Source organism: Sphaeramia orbicularis, chromosome 20 (assembly GCF_902148855.1).
Source record: "Sphaeramia orbicularis chromosome 20, fSphaOr1.1, whole genome shotgun sequence".
NCBI classification, from domain to species: domain Eukaryota; kingdom Metazoa; phylum Chordata; class Actinopteri; order Kurtiformes; family Apogonidae; genus Sphaeramia; species Sphaeramia orbicularis.
Window position 1 is genome coordinate 41,583,215 of NC_043976.1, and position 20,965 is coordinate 41,604,179.

Genomic DNA, 20,965 nt, shown 5'->3' on the forward strand with positions numbered 1-20,965 from the left:
AATATAATACAAATGATTATTTTTAACATGACAGAAGTGTCATAAAAATACATTGATTTTAACAGGGGTCGTGCATCTAAGGGTTAAACCTTTTTGAGGTTGATCATAAAACAAAACTTAACGTGTGCACACTTGAAAACCCTCAGCCTTCAGTCCATGGCTATTGTTTTGCACATACAGATGTGCCGGATGACCCCCCCCCCCCCCCCCCTCCCCCAGTCTGTCCCCACTCTGACCTCAGTACATAATTCTAGAAGTAGACAGACCTGTAAAGGGCTGGGTGTCATGACCACTTTCCTTAATCAATTCCATTTGGATTCATAAGGTTCTGAATCAATTAATCATGATTCGATTTGATCTGATATTGATTCGATTCAGTATTAATTGATTGATTCAGATTCATTTAGTGATACCAAAGTGTTCCCCACCCTTCCCCACCCGCCAGAACCACCACAAGTGAGACTGAGTTGCCCCGTCTCCCCCAGGGGCTCACGAGATGGAGCCAGTGTGCCTCACCTGTTGTGTTCGCTGTAAAACCGGAAACTGTCGAATTTTCAAAATATTATGATTTCATCTCATAAAAGTACGACTTTATTCTCGTTACATAGGGAGTTTTTTTAAAAGTACGACTTTATTCTCATTATATAATGACTTTATTCTCGAAATATAACAACTTTATTCTTGTAGTGACAAGCGTTTTTATTTTCTTATGTGGCACTAATACGCTGTCAAACATTTGGACCAGATCTTATGAATGTTTTCTTTTTCAACTTTGAGGGAAAAAGAAATCTTCTCCATAACATAAATCTCATAAACAGTTCCAATCCATTCATCTACTTTTAACCATTTCCTGGTAATAAATACATCTTACTTACTTTTATTGACTTGCATTTTCACATGGGATGAATCTGCTGCATCTCCTTTGCACTAATAGCCAGTGAGTACGTGATTTTTTTTCCCTCCCATCCTGTGCTCCTGCGTCGGCGGTACCCGGGTCAGGTACTCACGGTCCTGCTCTGAAAAATCGATCTCATCTACTATTACTCGATCACGCAAAATGAAAATGAAATCGATCTAAGGTTGTTGTAGTTTTTTAACCCAGCCCTAGACCTGCATGGAGAGGATGTGTCGATAAAGCCGAGACAGTCAAAGTGGCTCCCCTCACCTTATCATTGTTGTTGACTATCTGCTCCCCCCCCCGGTTGAAAACCACTGGTACATGCCAAAGTTTTTGCACATACATGGACAGACAGACGGACGACCATCTGATGACAATACCCTGAGGGTCAAAACTCTAAATGGACCTCCTGTCAGGGTGTTTGTCTGCTCTGAAAACCCTTTCTAAGACTTTTATATCTACAGATTATTATCACATATTGTGGAGTTGATCAAGATTTAACGTATATCTTTCACAAGTGGATGTGGACACTGAATAGGACTTTTAGTAGAGTTCTGATGTCTGACAGCGACACTTATTATGTAATGTTTGCTCAGTTCGACACCACAGCGGATCTGTAATCAACCAGTCAGATGTGACTGAAGTCTGGACTTTCAGCTTTAATGCAGTGGCTTTAACTGAAATACTGCATTAACCGTTTAGTAACCGACAGCCCTAACGTCCGGCTAATGTCGTTCTTTTAAGACCAAGTACAAGGAGGCGAGTCGGAAGGAGGCCAGCAGCAGTTTGTACCACCAGCTTCCAGAAACCCTGGAGACGCTTCACGCCAAAGAGGTCACCGAGCTGCAGAGCGAGGTAGAGTACGGCACGTTTACAGATAACACATGAGCAGCCCAAGAACGCCTGTGTAAAACCACAAGAAAAAAAAGAACTTAATATTTATGAGAAAAAAAAAAAAAACCTGAAATTCGGTGAGATTGTAGTTGAAAATTTAAAACACAGTAATATCCCATCAGAGAGCGAACTTTAATTGATTGTCATTCCAACATTTATTTCAATATAAAGTAGCTCCTTGAATTGGATAATCCCTTATGGTCCAACTTAAGAAAAAAATGAATTTAAAAGTAAAAATGTGGGTCATTTAGCAACACTGATCTGTCAGATTGTGTCTAAAATGTCCCAGCAGAGAGATTTCGAATACCGTGTTTTGACCCATGTGAGAAAAAGTAAAAAATGTAGGAGATTTAAGTCATACATTTAGAAAAAATCAAGCTTCACAAATTAAGGAGGAAATTCTCTGACATTAAAGTTGTAAAAGTTGTGTTTACAGTCATAATTCATTTGATTAAAGTGGTAAACATATGAGGAAAAAGAACTCAATAATTAACTAAAGTCTGGAAAAGTCACCTCATGTTTGTTTTAACTGTTGAAGAATCACAGAATTTGTGTATTTATGGGTGAAAACCCCTAAAATGGAGTTTAAAACGGTGCAAAAACAAACTGTAATGTTCAATATGATGGAGGTGCAATATGACCTGTAAGTGCGTTTTGTTGTGTTTCTGTCGTGGTGTGAGATCTAACCGACCGTGGGCCGTGGTCGTCCTCCAGGTGAAGTACAAAGAAGGCGGGAAGAAGCAGCTCAACTCGTCGCTGTACTCTCAGCTGCCGGACACCGAGGAGGTGAAGTTCGCCAAAGCCGTCACAGAACTCCAGAGCGAGGTGAGACGGGCGGCGGTTCCTCCAGTAGAAGAGGAGAAGAGCGGTCGGCCGCTGAAGGGTGACTTCCTGTCCGGGTGTGCGCTGGTTTCAGGATCACATGTGTTGTTTTTTTCAGAATAAATACAAGCAGAAGGGCAGACAGGACGTCAGCAGCAGCGTCTTCCACCACATGACAGAGACCAAAGAGATGGAGTTTGTCAAACACATGTCAGAACTGCAGAGTGAGGTGAGAAACACCGACTCTACTGCACCAGCAAGGTACTAATACTGTACCAGTAGGGTACTAATACTGCACCAGTAAGGTACTAATACTGTACCAGTAAGGTACTAATACTGCACCAATAAGGTACTAATACTGTACCAGTAAGGTACTAATACCGCACCAGTAAGGTACTAATACTGCACCAACAAGGTACTAATACTGCACCGGTAAGGTACTAATACTGCACCAATAAGGTACTAATACTGTACCGGTAAGGTACTAATACTGCACCAATAAGGTACTAATACTGTACAGGTAAGGTACTAATACTGCACCAGTAAGGTACTAATACTGCACCAATAAGGTACTAATACTGTACCAGTAAGGTACTAATACTGGACCAATAAGGTACTAATACTGTACCAGTAAGGTACTAATACTGCACCAGTAAGGTACTAATACTGTACCAGTAAGGTACTAATTACTGCACCAATAAGGTACTAATACTGCACCAGTAAGGTACTAATACTGTACCAGTGAGGTACTAATACTGCACCAGTAAGGTACTAATACTGCACTAATAAGGTACTAATACTGCACTATTAAGGTGCTAATACTGCACTAATACTGTACTAATAAGGTACTAATACTGCACTAATACTGCACTAATAAGGTACTAATACTGCCCTAATAAGGTACTAATACTGCACCAATAAGATACTAATACTGTACCAATAAGGTACTAATACTGCACTAATGATGTACTAATACTGCACCAATAAGGTACTAATACTATACTAATAAGGTACTAATACTGTACTAATAAGGTACTAATACTGCACTAATAAGGTGCTAATACTGCACTAATACTGTACTAATAAGGTACTAATGCTGCACTAATACTGCACTAATAAGGTACTAATACTGTACTCATACTGCATTATACTGTACTAATAAGGTACTAATAATGCATTTATAATGTACTTATACTCTACTAATAAGATACTAATACGGCATTATACTGCACTAATAATTTACTAATACTGTACTTATATAGGATTTATAATGTACTTATACTGTTTTTATACTGTACTAATAAGGTACTAATACTGTACTAATACTGTATTAATACTGTTCACTGCTGACATAGTCCTTTTATTTTCGTAAACACTCAAACTGCTGCTCGTCTTCAGGTTAAGGTTAAAACCATCAGTGTGAACACATGACGCTTTTATTGAATGACGTAACCTTTATTTTAGCAGGATGTCCTGTGAGTTTGGGGTCCAAGAGGCTGAACCGGTGCAACAACAATAATCCAAAAACCTTCTGTTTCTTGTTTGGCTTTCAGTCGAAGTATAAGAAGGACAAAGAGGATCTGTCCAACACTCTGTACTCGCTGCTGCCGGAGACTCTGCAGACGCAGTTTGTTAAAGACATGGCAGAGACTCACAGCGAGGTCAGTAGAGGTCCACAGGTCACAGAGGTCCACTGAGTCCACTGAGGTCCACTGTGGACCTTCACACCTCCACATCCACAGATGATTATAGAGTAGATGACCCTCAGGTTAGAATATCAAAGACTACTAAATACTCCACACTTTACTCTTTAGGTAGAACACTAATAGAACGTATACCTATATTTTCTGTTGGTGTTCCTACTAAGTGCTTACTTTATGTATTTGTTACAACGTATATATATTTGTTATCTTTACGTTTAATTTCATACTTTGAATATATTATCCCTATCCCTATTGTCCTTACACTGCATATTTCCCCATGGTGGACTCATCCTCCATCTTGTTTCATCCTCGTTTTAATCTTGTCTTATATATCCTGGTCTTAGTTCATTTTATCTAATCTTATCTGACTTGCTTGTTTTTTGTGGGTCTTCTCATTGTTGTTGCACTGTATCAACACACTATCTTTATCTTTTCTTGTTTTGGTCTTATCTTATCTCCTGTCATCTGTCTTGTATAATCTTGACTAGTCTTGTGTTGTCTTCTCTTGTTTCGCCTTATCTTATCTTCTCTCATCTCATCTTAACTTTTCTTACTAATCCTTTACCTTATCTTGTCTTATCTAATCTTGACTTGTCTTGTGTTGTCTTGTCTTATTTGCCCTTCTCTTATCTTATCTCGTCTTATCTTTTCTTATCTATTCCTGTCTAATCTAATCTTGACTTGTCTTTTGTTGTCTTCTCTTATTTTACATTATCTTATCTTATCTTGTCTTATCTAATCCTGTCTTATCTTATCTCGTTTTATCTTGTTTTATCTAATTCTGTCTTATCTTATCTCATCTTATCTTGTCTTATCTAATCCTGTTTTATCTAATCTTGACTTGTATTTTGTTGTCTTCTCTTGTTTTACATTATCTTATCTTACTTTATCTTTTCTTGTTTTATCTTATCTTATCTCCTGTCATCTTGTCTTGTATTATCTTGACTTGTTTTGTGTTGTCTTCTCTTGTTTCACCTTGTCTTTTCACATCTCATCTCACATTGTCTTGTGTTGTCTTCTCTTGTCTCTCCTTATCTAATCTTCATCTTATTTTACTCTTGTCTTATCTTATCTTATCTTATCTTATCTTATCTTATCTTATCCAGCTGTTGTGTTTTTGTGTTTCAGAGTAAATACAAAGAGGCCGGTAAGAAGGACCTGGTCAACTGTCTGTACTCTCTGCTGCCTCAGACCAAAGACACACAACACGCCAAAGAACAGACTCAGCTGTGCAGCGAGGTAACACCACCAACACACACCTGTATGCATCCTGTAACCCTCCGTGGACACCAGGTCTCATTGAAGGGGGTTCTGTAGACCTCCTGTTAGCTGGGACACACATCCTATGAGGGTCTTCTGCGCTAGACTCAAGATGTGAATCCCACTTTTCCCCATCAGTATATCCTGTGTTTCTGTTGTAGAAAGCGTACAGGGAGGAGGGTAAGAAGGAGGCTGGATGCAGTCTGTACGCCCAGATGCCCCAGACCATCGAGACGGTGTTCGCCAAAGAGCTCGCCAAGAACCAGAGCGATGTGAGTCTGAAGGAGCCGTTTTTACCCTGCACATCATAACCTCCTGAGATCCAGGAAAGTACTAGTTTTGGCTTTTTTAAAATCACATAATTGCCTATATTGGAAACATCATGATGCAACAGTTTTTTGAGATGCATTTTTTTTTTTTTATGGAATGTCCTATGCAGTGGACAAGTTTTTTTTTGTATAAAGCTGTGAAACTCTTCTCTACAAATGTGGACAGAAAACCCATAGCTGGGTCTTAGAAGGATAAAATATTTTACTAATACTAGCGGCATTGTACCCGTGGTGCCATTGTACGATGGCATGATAAGTAGAACTCGTCTGCCACCACTGTCCATTTGTAAACTACCATGTAATCGTGCATTGTGCAGGTAATAATTTGAGCCAACATGTGAGGCATGAAGGGAAGCGCATGTATTTGTTTGGCCCGTCAAGCATGATTAAATTTAGGGATGCACCGATACGAGTATCGGCATAGGCTCCGATACTCAGTGTGTGTACTTGTACTCGTACTCGTAAAAGTAATCCGATACAAATGCACCGATACCACTTACCGTGTGACATTCTCAGTTCAGTGCAGCAGGTACGTGGCGGTGGAATAATGTGTGTGGAGTGTGAAGAGTGTGGAGATTTTTCAAAATAAATGACGGTGATAAAAGTAACGCTGACTGACAGTAATGTTAAAGACACAGACAGATACAGACGTAGCGTTCTGTCCGTCCTCTGTGTACATTCCATCTGTTTACCAGGTGCTCGCAGATGCGTAAACAGACAGAGAATACCAGCGGATGTGCGGAGCGGTGCAAACCGCCGCCAACAGAAGTGAAAACCAAACTTATTGCTCATTTCTCTTTTCTCTTCCTGCTGAAGCTAAGCTTTTAAACCTCACCAGTGAAAACGCTACAACATTAGTATCACATTAGTGTTGCCTCTGTCGTCTCCATGTTTGTTATTACTCACTCTTTTTTCTTCTTCTCAAAAAATTTTACTCTTCTTCGTGGTATTTGTCCAGTATGGTTAATTCAGAGTGACGCCCCCTGGTGAGTTAATTGAGAAACGCTCATTCCAACACATTAAATGTCAGTAGCAGCACTTTGTTCCAGTCAGACTAATGACAACGACAATAAAGCACATTTACAAAAGGAACTAAGAACTGGAATGGGATTATTAAGTACTTGTATCGGTACTCGGTATCGGCAAATACTCCAATGTAAGTACTCGTACTCGGTCTGGAAAAAAGTGGTATCAGTGCATCCCCAATTATATTGATCCAGCGGTAGTGAACTGCAGCCTTCACACTGTAGCATCGTCTGCTAGCAGTAGAAATTTCATGAACGGCAGCATAACCACTTCCGAAAATGGAGTATGGTGGCAGGGATGAAGAATTCAAAGCAGAGAGAGGCTAAAATCAGCCAGCATACCTCACAACATTTGAATATGGACATAAAATTATGCCTAGTAGATAGTCAGGTAATGTTTGTATTCATTTGGCGAGTTTGGCGGCGATCAGGTCTGTGAAGGCTGAGGAACACTCGTACAAATGCCGTCCTGTGCTGCAACATCGATGGGACACAGAACGTGTATTATATAGTAGGATTATAAGTACTAAAAATATTTTACTCTGCCGATTGGCTGATGATACTGTTGTTTATGCCAGAGGTGGAGTTTTATTTGGGCTCGTTTGTCAGATGTCCTGTTCATGAGGATTTGAGATAAAAACATCATCAAAAACATTTTGTATTCCAGACCCCTGTTAGAAAAGAAACACCTGAGTTCAACGTGTCCACATAATTTTGTCTATATCATGTATGTAACCATGTTAACACAACCCCATTCATTCATTCATTCATTCCTTCCTTCTCTGAGGCACATCCTGGTGGTGGTGGAGGGATGCTAGAAACTATATGGACAAAAGTATTGGGACACATCATGTCTACAGCTGTAAGATGTCCTGTTCATGAGGATTTGAGATAAAAACATCAATATTTCCTTAAAGTTTAATGGGAGATTTTTCTTTCTCAGTGAGATGTGATGAAAGTAGATGGTTAGGTGTAGTAGAAAATTATTATTTACAGTCAGAGCAGGAAAAATATTTAAGAAATTTAGAGGAAGAACATTTAAAATCATAGTCATGGATAAAAAAAAAAACAAATCGATGTTGAAAGAAATGAAGTAAATACCATTTCTGAGGCATTTTAGAAACAATGATAACAGTTTAAACTAGAAAAGCACTTGAAGAGCACAGACCTCTCCTTGTATCCCAGACCCCAGTTAGAAAAGAAACACCTGAATTCAGCGTGTCCACATTCTTTTGTCCATGTAATGTTTTTCCAGTTTTATGTTAATGAACACCTGATAAATGTGAGGCTTATCAGGTAATTAATGACAAACACAGATTTCATCTATTTCCATTTAGTGAATGTTTTCTCTACCTCTGGCGACACATTGGATTATTTTAACCTTAAAGCGGGAAGTTCAGAGGAATAATGTGATTTATTCCATTGAGTTGTTAACCACTTGTAAACATCTGAAACGTCAGTCAACTATACGCAGTTTTATCTAAAACGTCAGAACAGCAACATCTGTGGAAGTTTACGGTGTGTGGGCGTCTGAGTTTTCTACCTACAAGCAAAAATGTACAATACCCCATAACAAATACATCATTAGACAATAGCATCCTTTTGAGTATTTGATGATATGAGTGTATTAGAGCTGCAACTAATGATAATTTTAATAACTGATTAATCTGTAGATTATTTTAATAACTAATCAATTCCTCGGATAAACACACAAGACTAAATTCTCAAAGATCGGTATTTAGCCCAAAGCAATATAGGCTGCAGACAAGTCACTAATGATTACATCCCCACACTGGCTTCAGGTTTAGTTAGCGAGAAGCCCGTTAAGTAGACTTGTTATGGTTAGAGACTAGCAATATGTAGTCTTCAACCAGCTCCGGTTATAGGCTATCAAACTAGTGTTGGATGGATTAGTTCCAGTCAACGATAGGTAACGTTAGTCTGGTGGCCTGATAAACAGAGATGGATGAAAAAGTTATCAATCAATCTTTATTTATTTATTTCATTAGTTCATTAACATAAAACTGGTTATAATTACAGTGATAGTGTATAATTAGCTTGCAGGCTAAAGTAATCACGACATGTAGGCTATCTTAAACTAGGTTTACATTACGTTCCCACAGTGGCCACAACAGCCCATTTGGCCAAGACATTGTGTGATTTCCGTGGGATTTCCATGGGATTTTGGCCATTTTTTCCTTCATATTCATGTTTTATGTAAACGGCACACTGTATTTTGGCCAAACAGGGCTGGGAACATAATGTAAACCTAGCTTTAAAAATCTGTCCCAGTATCTGAAGCCTCAGCCATGCTGCTCTGTGTTTTCCTCTGTTACACTACACAGTGTGCACATGCCTCAATACAAACGTGCTCAAGACCCAACCAATCGACTGCCAAATTTGTTGCCAACTCTTTTAAGAATTGATTTGGATCGATTTAATGGATTCGTTGTTGCAGCACTAGAGTGTATACAAGAGTGTGATTTCGGATCAGTTTAAATAGAAGCAGCAGGTTCACGTTTCTGCCTCCGGCCCAGATGGGATAGATCCTATTGACGTGGCGACGGCGGCAACAGCGTGTTGTTGTGTTGTTTTGTGTGCTGAGGCGTGAAGAGCGACGGCAGCTGTGTGGTTGTGGTGTTCCACAGCCTGAGGACACGCACACTGACCCACAATACCACACAACGACAACACAACAACAGTGCCGGTCAATAGATCCCACCACTCATGAAAAAAAGAAGCATAAACTCATCTGGAAATAAAAATATCTAAACTAGTGCCAGGAGACGCGGACAAAATATTCATAGAAAATTCACGATTTATTACATGTTTGTGAAGTCAAGACATAACATGGTTGAACTTATGACTTTTCTTTATTTACCATAAGACATACATGTGCAATATTGACAACAACAAAAGAAAAGTATTTGTTAAGGTTATTTAAAAGGATGCAAATTTCTTGGCTAAAATAATTTTTGCCAATGTTCCTTTATGTTTCTTCATTTTATTTTTGTTAGTCATCCCCCTATCAAAAAATATTTTATCATTATTAGTCATTTCATAAGTATAAAAATAGCTTTATTGCATTATATCACAGGCTTAACACAGTAAATGTGTATGTTTTTATGTGTCCATCTCTAATGGGATGAAGGACTCTTTAAAATAGGAACTATTCTGTATTTATAATGATGATTTCTGTATTAAAAGGATAAATAGCAATAAAAAGTAAATGGAAAAACAGAACAGAATATCAGTGTTGGTGTCAAGAATTTTAAACTGGTGCATCTTTTCTAAAAATATACTGTCAGTTTTATGAATTACAAGAAGCACACAATTTTAATCATTTTAAGCGTCAAAGTCGCAATATTGTAACAGTCAACATAACTGAAATAAACAGACCATAACTCCAGATAGAGTTGACAAATCTTGCTACCACGTCCCACCAATAGATGGCGGACATGTGCCCCTTCAATCCTAACACCATTTCAAGGCACGTTTCTATTCAAAGTGAAGAAGAAAATCCAGTTTAAAGGTGTTGGTCCTGAGCTGGTTCAGGAAGTAAGTAAAGTTTATTTAGTTTTAGTTTGGATAGATAAGGACAGATTTGTCTGCTCTGCTGTTTGGATAAAAAAGATACTAAAACTTACTGCATTTTACTTTCTACTAATGTTTAACTTCATTTATTTTAAGGATAAAATGAATAAAAAAAAACCATGAAAACTTCAATGCAAATATGTGCAAAGTTCAATTTTACTAAAAGTTACACAATCCAATATGGCCGCCGCCCTGTGACATCACAATATGCAAATTAGATGAGTACATTTACATACCTAATTTTTTGTCATTTATTTACAGTATGATTTTGTTTCTAAACACTTCCAACATACAGCTGTTTGAAATCTTGATTTGAAAATTTATGTATTTATTTATTTATTTATTTTGGTTGAAAAAACTCCAGAGCCTAAAGGGTTAATAGAAGGAAAACAACTTTTAAACAAGTGTTCAGAGAACGCAAACTTCCGCCAAGCACCCCGAAGGGTGTGCATGTGTGGATCGACTATTTCTGTTTAAATTCAACAGTTTCCAGGTTGTTCCATACAGCAGGAAAAGTTGAAGCTTGGTACCAGTCATGTGTCTGTCAAATTATATTAAATTCCAATCAATATTTGTTGAGTTCTAATTTTAAATGTGTCATAAATGGGATTTTCAATGTTAAATGTAAATGTCCACAGAGTCCACATTCCACAGTGGATGTGGACAATTTTTGTGCCAGATACAAGATATTGTTCTAAGCTACGGGTGGATCAAAGTGGAGGCTAATCGAAGTCGTTTTGAATTTTTTTTTATGAATTTTCAAAAATTGCTCAATGATGACAGATAGGAAAATTGTAGCTTTTGTGACCTTGCTGTGACCTTGAACTTTGGCCTGCTTGGCCCAAAATGTAATGGGTTGGTCCCAGGGCCTAGGCCTATCTGTGGGGAAGATTTGGGAAAGATGGTTGGAATTTTCCCCTAAAGTTGCTAACAAACAAACAAACAAACACACAAACAAACAAACACAAAGCAAAGTGATCACAATACCTCCTGGCAGAGGTACTAACAGGCTGAAGAAGAAGAGGGAGATTTCTTTAGAAACATCATTTTTCCCCTCTTGATATCTGCATTTTCAGTGGTGTTCACCTTGAAAACAGACCTGCACCACTGTAATTAAAACAGTGAAAGACTGAGTGTGAGTGAAGCTGCTGAGGCTGCAGACTGGATGGGATTATCCCTGCGACAGACGGCGGCTTCTGCTCTGTGTTCATTTTCCTCTTATTTTTATCATAAAATGAAACATATGATGCAGAAGAAGAAGCAGCTGCAGACGTGTTAAAACCCCGAGTGTAGGTCACAGGGGGGTGGGGGGGTTAAACTGGGTCTGATGGGTTTCATGTCTATTGACCGACTTGTGTAAAGGCTAACTGGAGCGTATAACCAACGCACAGACACATTATCTGCACCACAAGCCCACAGAAACCCACCCAACAACACAGGGTTAGTTCTACTGAACCTGTGCAGCTGTGACCCTGTCCCCACTGTGGCACCAAGAAAGGACTGTCCCACCTCCACTTGTCTTATCTGGTCTGGTCTAATGGGGTCCTCTCCTGTCCTTTCTTCTCTTTTCTGGCCTTTTCTTGTCTTTTCTTATATTTTCTTTTTTCTTTTCCTGTCCTTTTCTTGTCTTGTCTTATCTTTTTTTCTTCTTATCTTTTCTTTTTTCTATTCTTATCTTTTCTTATTCTGTGCTTTCTTTTCATTTCTTTTCATGTCTTCTTTTTTATCTTGTCTTATCTTTTTTTGTCTTTTCTTATTTTTTATTTTTTCTTATCCTGTGCTTTCTTCTCTTTTCATTTATTTTCCTGTTTTCTTCCTTTATCTTGTCTTTTCTTTTTTCTTTTCCTGTCCTTTCTTTTCTTGTCTTTTATCTTTTTTGTCTTTTCATATATTTTCTTTTTTCTTTTCCTGTAGTTTTTCTTTTCTTTTCTTTTCTTTTCTTTTCTTTTTTCTTTTCTTTTCTTTCTTTTCTTTTCTTTTCTTTTCTTTCTTTTCTTGTCTTTTCCTATCTTTTCTTATCCTGTGCTTCCTTTTCTTTTCATTTCTTTTCCTGTCCTCTTTTTATCTTGTCTTTTTTTCTTTTCTTTTCTTTCTTTTCCTTCTTTTCTATCTTTTTATCCTGTCTTTCTTTCTTTTCTTTCTTTCTTTCTTTTCTTTTCTTTTCCTTTCCTTTCCTGTCTTGTCTTTTTTTCTTTTCTTGTTCTGTCCCCTCTTATCTTGTATTTCCTTGTCTTATTTTGTCTTTGCTCATCTTGTCTTACCTTTATCTGCTCTTGTCTTGTTTTAATTAATCTAATCTAATCTAATCTAATCTAATCTAATCTAATCTAATCTAATCTAATCTAATCTAATCTAATCTAATCTATCCAAACTGTATATTCTTTAGATTTAGTGTAAATCATTTAAATCATTGTATTTGCAGTGTAAACACTGAGATTGGATGTTATGTAATCGTAAATGTCCCAGTTTTCTGCATCATCCTCTTCTGTTTGTGGACGTATGAGACCTGTTTGTCCATATTTTAGATTGCAGTAACGTTTCTTTACACAGGATTTGATCAAACTAAACATCATGCAGCCGATCTGTGAATCCTCACTCACTTTAATATTATTCTCTGTCATGTTTTGAGTTTCTGCTTGCAGCAGCTCGTTTTATTTTTAGGCCGATGAATGAATGTTTTTGCTGGTTATTCATCCACAGGCCGCATTAGTCATCAGATATTCTCTCCTCCTCCCTCTGTTCCTGGTTTTCCTCACCGTCTGTTTCCTCTCCTTTCGCAGAAGTTCTACAAGGAGAAGTATAACCGCGAAAAGGGGAAGTCCAACTACACCAACATGAAGACGCTGCCGGAGGTGGAGCACGCCATGGAGGTCAACAAGAACCAGAGCGAAGTAAAAACACACAGATATCATTAGTGCTTCTCAGAATAACAGTGCGACAGCAGGCAGTTACATAACGAACTGTGTGGGAAGAGGATGAAGACTGCCAACGCATTACCATGGAAAACAGGACTAAAGAATAAACACCTGTTATCAATTAGTTCACCCTCGTTTTTACCTCATCAACCAATAGGCAAGGAGCTGTTGTGAAGGCGCTGTATCCGCCACCGGCGTCTTCATCTTTGTCATCGTCGTCTTTGTCGTTGTCTTCATCATCGTTGTCTTCATCGTCGTCTTTGTCATCATTGTCTTCGTCGTCGTTGTCTTCGTCGTCGTTGTCTTCGTCGTCGTTGTCTTCGTCGTCGTTGTCTTACTAGTTGCCATCGTCTTCATTGCCGTCATCATCGTCATTGTCTTCGTCGTCGTCTTCCTCATCGTTGTCTAGTCTTCGTTGTCTTTGTAGTTGCCGTCGTCTTCGTCACTGTCATCATCGTCATTGTCTTCATCATTGTCTTCGTCATTTTCTGTGTGGGAAGAGAATAAAGACTGCCAACGCATTACCGTGAAAAACAGTGACTAAAAAAATAAACACAACAACAATAGTTCACCCTCGTTTTTAGCTCATTGACCAGTAGGCAATGAGCTGTTGTGAAGGCACTGTATCCACCAGCAGCGTCTTCATCTTCATCATCTTTGTCATCGTCATCATCTTCGTTGTTGTTGTCATTGTTGTCATTGCCATCGACGTCGTTGTCTTGGTCGTCATCATCGTCTTCATCATCATCGTCATTGTCGTCATCGTCGTCATCATCGCCATCTTCGTTGTCGTCTTTGTCATCGTCGTCATCTTTGTTGTCTCTGTAATCGTCTTCGTCGTCTTTGTTGTTATTGTCATCGTCTTCGTCGTCTTTGTCTTCGTCATTGTCGTTTTATCATCTTTGTCTTCGACATCATTGTCTTCGTCGTCATTTTCTTCGTCATCTTCGTCATCGTCATCTTCGTCGTCCTTGTGTTCATCGTCCTCGTCTTCGTCGTCATCGTCTTCGTCGTCATCGTCTTCGTTGTCTTCGTCTTCGTTGTCTTCGTCGTCGTTGTCTTCGTCGTCGTTGTCTTCGTCATCTTCGTCATCGTCATCTTCGTCATCGTCATCTTCGTCATCGTCATCTTCGTCGTCCTTGTGTTCGTCGTCCTTGTGTTCATCGTCCTCGTCTTCGTCGTCATCGTCTTCGTTGTCTTTGTCGTCGTTGTCTCCGTCGTCGTTGTCTTCGTCGTCGTTGTTTTCGTCGTCGTTGTCTTCGTCGTCGTTGTCTTCGTCGTCGTTGTCTTCGTCTTTGTCATTTTCGTTGGCAATTTCTTCAAACATCTTCTCCGACAAAACTACTGTTTGCATTCATTTCAAATTTCATATGTAGCTTCTTTTGGACAATATTTATAAAGTTTGTGCACGGTTTTGAAAAATTTTGATTTTAAAATTTTTGACAATCTTTTTTAAATATTAGAAATCTGTGCTTACTTCATAACGGTCATTTTTGATGGTTTATAACATGGAAATGGTTACAGATATCAGTATAGTTACTATTGAGCACTGTTCATTTTGTTGACAGTCATGTTCTTATTTTCTTATTTTTTGTTGGATATTTTGGTCAGTTGTTAATTTTCTTACTCAGATTAGTCCATTTTCGTCATCCATTTTTAATACTTTTGTCGGTTAGTTTGGTCAGTATTTGTTCATTTTTTTTTTTTTTTTTTTAATGTTCTGCTCCCATAGATGCTGGACTTGTTTGATGTGAATCTCCCTATTCGTCTTAGTTTTAACGCCTACGTTTTCCCTTCTCTGCCGGTCTAAGGTCGTCTACAGAAAAGGCAAAGAGGAGCTTCATCACTATAACACGACGGCCGACAGACCTGATATCATCAACGCCACAAATGCTGCGAAACTGGCCAGTGATGTGAGTCGTGTGTGATGACATGTAACTGCAGCCCATTCCAAACTCATCTCCATGACAACTGATGAATTAGAGAAAATAGAAAACTGAGTGTGTGTCTATGATGTGTTTTATGGATTAGTTGTGAATGTGTGTTTTTCTGTCTGCACTTCATGCAGATGAATTACGAAAATCTAGATCTCAGGAAGGATAATGATTAAAGACGTAATTAATGTGAACTTAGTGATGTGGGCTCCAGCTGACTATTTCACTAGTTGACTAGTCATCGACGACTGTAAAGACTAGTCAGGTTACGAACAGCCAAAAAAAAAAACCCAAAAAACAATGGCTTTTGTCACTTTATTGGAAGAACAAGATCGGTTACTGTCAGTTTTAACCATGGCAACATAACACAGAAAAATTAATATGAAACTTAACTCAGTCAGGGGTGGTGGTGGGGGGGGCACTGATCTGCCTTAGCGGAGGTGTGCGCTCTTTTTTCTAGAAAAGCACACGTAGAGCGCAGACCTCCGCCAAGGCAGATCAGTGCCCCCCCCAGATCACCACCAAAATTTTATCATTTGTTCCTTGTGCCAGTATCAACATTTCCTAAAATTTTCATCCAAATCCGTCCTTAACTTTTTGTGTTATCTTGCACACGGACAGACAAACATGCAAACAGACAGACAGACAAACCAACGCCAAATCTGCATCTTAATTCCTCAAAATAACTGGATAAACACACTCGGAATTTCAGAACATCATACATCACTTCATGTGCTGACAAGTATCAGACTCATGACACAAACATCCAAATACAGCAGACTTTTACACGGTTAAAACACACCGACTTCTCTGACTCTGCATTAAACGTGACTTTAGTGAAGCCAGAGTCTGTAAACCCGCCCTGAGAACACTCCTGTTCTATTATAACCAGGAGAAATAATTCACATGCAAAGCCCTGACACTGTTATGAGTGTATATGCATAACATATATGTGTTGTAAACATGTCCTGGAATGTGTGTGTGTGTGTGTGTGCGTGTGCGTGTTGTTTCCAGGTTGCCTATAAGAATAATACACCGATGCCGGTCTACAGTGAAGGATCTCTTTTGTCTAGAACCGACATCCAGCACGCCAAAGAGGTTTCCAAACTGGCCAGCCAGGTAACATTTGACCCATAATGCACACAGCAGTTAGCATTAGCAGTAGCATTAGCAGAGCAGTGAGCGGTTTAACCCTGAGTTGGATCAGGAAACAACAGGAGAGAAGGCGGCAGTCTGAGTATATATGCAACCATCTAGAAGAGAAAACAAAAGAAAAGAAGAAGAAAAATAGAAGAAAAGGAAGTGAAAACAAGGGAAAAGAAAGATGAAAAGAAACAAAAAGAAAAGAAAGAATAAAGAAAAGAAGGGAAGAGAAAAAGAAAAGAAAGAAAAGTAAAGGTCTCATTAACATTTAATTTCACTGCATTTTGTTAAAGGAGTGATATTTTCCTCCTCTTCCTCTTTGTCCTCCTTGTCCTTTTCATCCTCTTCGTCGTCCTCTTCATCCTCCTCTTCGTCCTCCTCCTCCTCTTCATCCTCCTCCTCATCCTCCTTGTCCTCTTCACCCTCCTCCTCGTATTCATCCTCCTCATCCTCTTTATCCTCCTCTTCCTCATTATCCTCCTCTGCCTCTTCCTCCTCCTCGTCCTCTTGATCCTCCTCTTTTTCTTCATCCTCCTCCTCTTCATCCTCCTCGTCCTCTTCATCCTCCTCATCCTCCTCATCCTCTTTGCAACAGATGATGGTGAAATCTGATTGGACGGACACTCTAACGTACACATGCACACCTGGAAGCAGTGACTGAGAGAAAATAAAGGCGAAGCCACGACTGTCAGTAGAATGTCCTGGTTTGGAGACGCTGTGCACCACGGGACACTTCTGACGTGGAACAGTCACTAATGCAGCTTTGGTTTGTGTTTGTCTGCTGCAGGTGAAGTACAAAGAGAGCTTCGACCGACATCTGAAGGGTCAGAAGCCGTGTTACAACCCTCTGGACTGTGTTTCCTTTAAACACACACAGGCGGCTGCCGCTCTGGCCAGTCAGGTGAGTCGCCACAGGTCACATGGTACAGCCTGGGTACGCAGGTCATGACTGATACCTGGGGAGTTTAGGGATGTTAGCTAATGATAGATCTGTTTCCATACACGTGTTTTTATGCACATTTTAAACAGCTAAATAGAAATGTAGGAAATGCCAGCATAATGCAGAAACTCAATGGACTGATTATGTCGTCAATGAAGGTACTCAGGGACCAACTTAACCTGTACGTATTAGTTCTAAAGTTTCATTTTAGGGTACGTTTACACGGCAACACTCCGCAAAGATTTCTCCTTTGCGTTATAAAATCATTCCGCGTTAAGACGAAGCTGCTATGATAACGATCTGCGTTAACATGAGTCCGCGAGGACGGCTGAATACGCTGTAGTGGCCATGCCAGACCAGTAGCTGGCGATGTAGAGCTGTAGTGAAACAGTGGCGGTAAAACACGCGCCTGTGCACAAACGATTTCCGGTTTAGACAGCCTTTAAATGAGGAGAAGAAGAAGAAGAGGCGGACAACGCTATTTACAAACAACAATGGCGAGTGGTCGTACAAAGACGCAGGACTTCTTTGTCTGGACAGACGAGCTGAGCATAGTTAGCAGCACGTATGTTGTTCTGAAACCGGCCATTGTTGTTGTTCCTTCTTTTTCTGCAGCTTTATTGTGTCATAGAGGCTGGCAAACCAGCTTGGAGGCGCATTACCGCCACCAACTGGCCCGGAGTGGGTTAACTGGCGGGTCTTGGCTGCGCTCGCATGCGGTGACGTCATATTTTACCCCGGAACGCTCCGATTCGCGTTAACACGGAGCTGAAATGCGGAGCGTATCGATAACATTCCACCCTGGACCCTGGTATCAAAAAAAGTTTCCGGATTCAGGCACTCCAGTGTTAGGACTGATGGTACGAGAACCGGACCCAGATGCAAGACCCTCAGACGGAAATACAATTAAAGGGGATTTATTGAATACAGTCAGAGTTAATAATTCACACAGGAAAGTAATGGATCTTTCTTCAGTGTGGCTGTGGTGGGGAACCGTCTTGGTTTCGGATTCCAGGAGAACCACTTTACAGCCCTGGTCGGGAGCACACGAGGGGAACCCGACTAGGAAGAAACACAGAAGAGTCAGGGGACAGACCAGGTCATACACGGGAGGACAATCACTCAGGCAAACGTACATGGGGATAGGCAGGCTCACGTACCGATAGTCCAGGCAGGGGTCGAAACCAGGATAGGGCACCGAGGCGGATGAACAGACAGGGGTCAGACGAATTCTCAGGTGTGATAGACGAACCAGGTCGAAGACAGACGAGCAGGCAAACGAGGGACAGGCAGAGACGGTGGTCAAAGGGCAAAACGGGTCACAACAGGCAAGCGAACAAACAGGATCCAAAAACGCTGGTAAGTTAACACACCAAAAGGAGGAAAACGAACTGGCAATGAACAGGGCAGAACACAGGGTTTAAATACACAAGAGGGCGGGAAGACAATTGGACACAGGTGGAGACAATCAGGGAGGAGTCAGGTAATCAGGGAAAAGGTGAACACAAAAAGGAAGTAAAGACACCAGACAAGACACATGAGGGAAACTAAACAAAATAAAACAGGAAACGACACACAAGACAGACAAAACAAGTAGAAGTCCGGGGACTGATATGACACTCTAGGCACCGTTTCCATGTTAACAGAAGGCTAATCCGCGATGAAATCTTCCCGGAGTCGACTGAATCCGACGCCGTGTAAACGGCCCCTTATTTTACTGGAAGTAACCCTTTAGGCCAGGGTGGGCTGTTGATTTTCTTATGGGGCCACATGAGAAACTTTGACAGTTGTTAAGGACTGGACCAATCCACCTGCAGATCTAATCAATATATATCTCTATAAAAACAATAAATGAAACAATACAATGAAAACGTGGAGCACAGAACACAACTATTTAATGAATATTCACAAAAACATTTTCAAAAATGTGCAAAAGCAGCTCTACATTATCTTTACATGAAAAACAGTAAATGCATCCAGCTTTGTTTGCACATCTCAGTTCTTTTTTGTCCCTTTACCTCCAACTTCAAGGAAGAAATGTCTTGTTAAAAACTCTGCATTCTGAATCAGTCTTTCTTTTTTTGGCATTAACTCACATCTTCATAAGCTGAAACTGACCAACAAACCAATCAGTGCATAAGCCTTATGTTAAGTACAGAAAGTACTTTAATTTAGCAGATCCTTCAAAATAAAGCAGTATAGTTGTATGTCCCTCCCCCGGCTCCATATGGTTGCATCTATTATGATGACATATATTTACATTGGCTTTTAATTTGTCAGTGCCCTCATACGGGTCAGCCATCAGCATGTGACCTGCAGGTTGTACAATGCCCAGGTCTGCTTCAGGCCATTGTTTACCAACCGTGGGGTCAGGACCCCACGTGGGGTCGCCTGGAATTCAAATGGGGTCACCTGAAATTTCTAGTAATTGATAAAAAAAAACCCAAAAAAAAACAACTTACTAATAAAAAACATATTGTGAATTGACAGAGACAATCCCAATCCATAAAAGACATGACAAACTGTGAGTGTGAAACTGCAGCACTGTGGTTCTGTTTATCTGTCAAATGTTCATTGTGGTCGATTTCAGATGCTGCAGCTCTTTCATAATTCATAGTTTGAGTTCTTGTTTTTTCAGTATTAATTGTCAGCCTTGTAAATCCAAACTGGACTGACTGCACATATCCTGACCAAGGAAAATAAAATTCTCCCTTTGTGCAGTAATCTACACCTGGATTTACTGCCTCCGTTCATAATAATATACATTATATGACTATCCTAAATGTCCTCTAAAATTAACGTTTAGTTGAAACATAGTACAGCAAACTATTACATGATTAAAAACAAATTAATTTTAGCCAAAAAAATGTCTCAGTTTTGAAGGTCTTGGGTCTCCAGAAATTTGTGATGTTAAAATGAGGTCACACGCCAAAAGAGGTTGGAACCACTGTTTTAAGCGCCAGAGTTTGTTTTTTTTTTTTTGTTTGTTTTTTTTAAGAAATATCCAATTTTCATAGTAAGATTTCAAAAAGCTGTATCTTGGAAGTAGAGATAAAGTCATACTGTTAATAAATATTGGGTATGACCCTAAGTTTATGATGGGAGTAAATGTACTCATCTAATTTGCATATTGTGACATCACAGGGCGGCTGCCATATTGGATGGCGTAACTTTTAGTAAAACAGAACTTTGAACATATTTACATGGAAGTTTTATTTGTGTTGTTGTTTTTCTGTCATCTTGACGTTAAAATAAATGAACTTAAACATGAGTAGAAAGTAAAAGGCATTAAATTTTTGTGTCTTTCATCCAAGCAGCAGAGTAGACAGATTTATCCTTATCTATCAAAACTACAACTAAATAAATGTACCACTGTACATCTGTACATCTGTCTGTCTGTCTGTCTGTCTGTCTGTCTGTCTGTCTGTCTGTCTGTCTGTCTGTCTGTCTGTCTGTCTGTCTGTCTATCTATCTATCTATCTATATCTATCTATCTATCTATCTATCT

General features: G+C 39.6%; 1 protein-coding gene across 1 annotated transcript in view; it reads left to right on the forward strand.

Moving 5' to 3' along the window:
* LOC115411287 (nebulin) overlaps positions 1 to 20,965 on the forward strand; it is a 218,846-nt gene that overhangs the window by 62,383 nt on the left and 135,498 nt on the right. The window contains exons 44-47 of the mRNA XM_030123363.1: positions 1,643 to 1,753; positions 2,507 to 2,617; positions 2,733 to 2,843; positions 4,168 to 4,275. Of these exons, the coding sequence (XP_029979223.1) occupies positions 1,643 to 1,753; positions 2,507 to 2,617; positions 2,733 to 2,843; positions 4,168 to 4,275 (441 nt within the window). The remainder of the gene's footprint in view (positions 1 to 1,642; positions 1,754 to 2,506; positions 2,618 to 2,732; positions 2,844 to 4,167; positions 4,276 to 20,965) is intronic.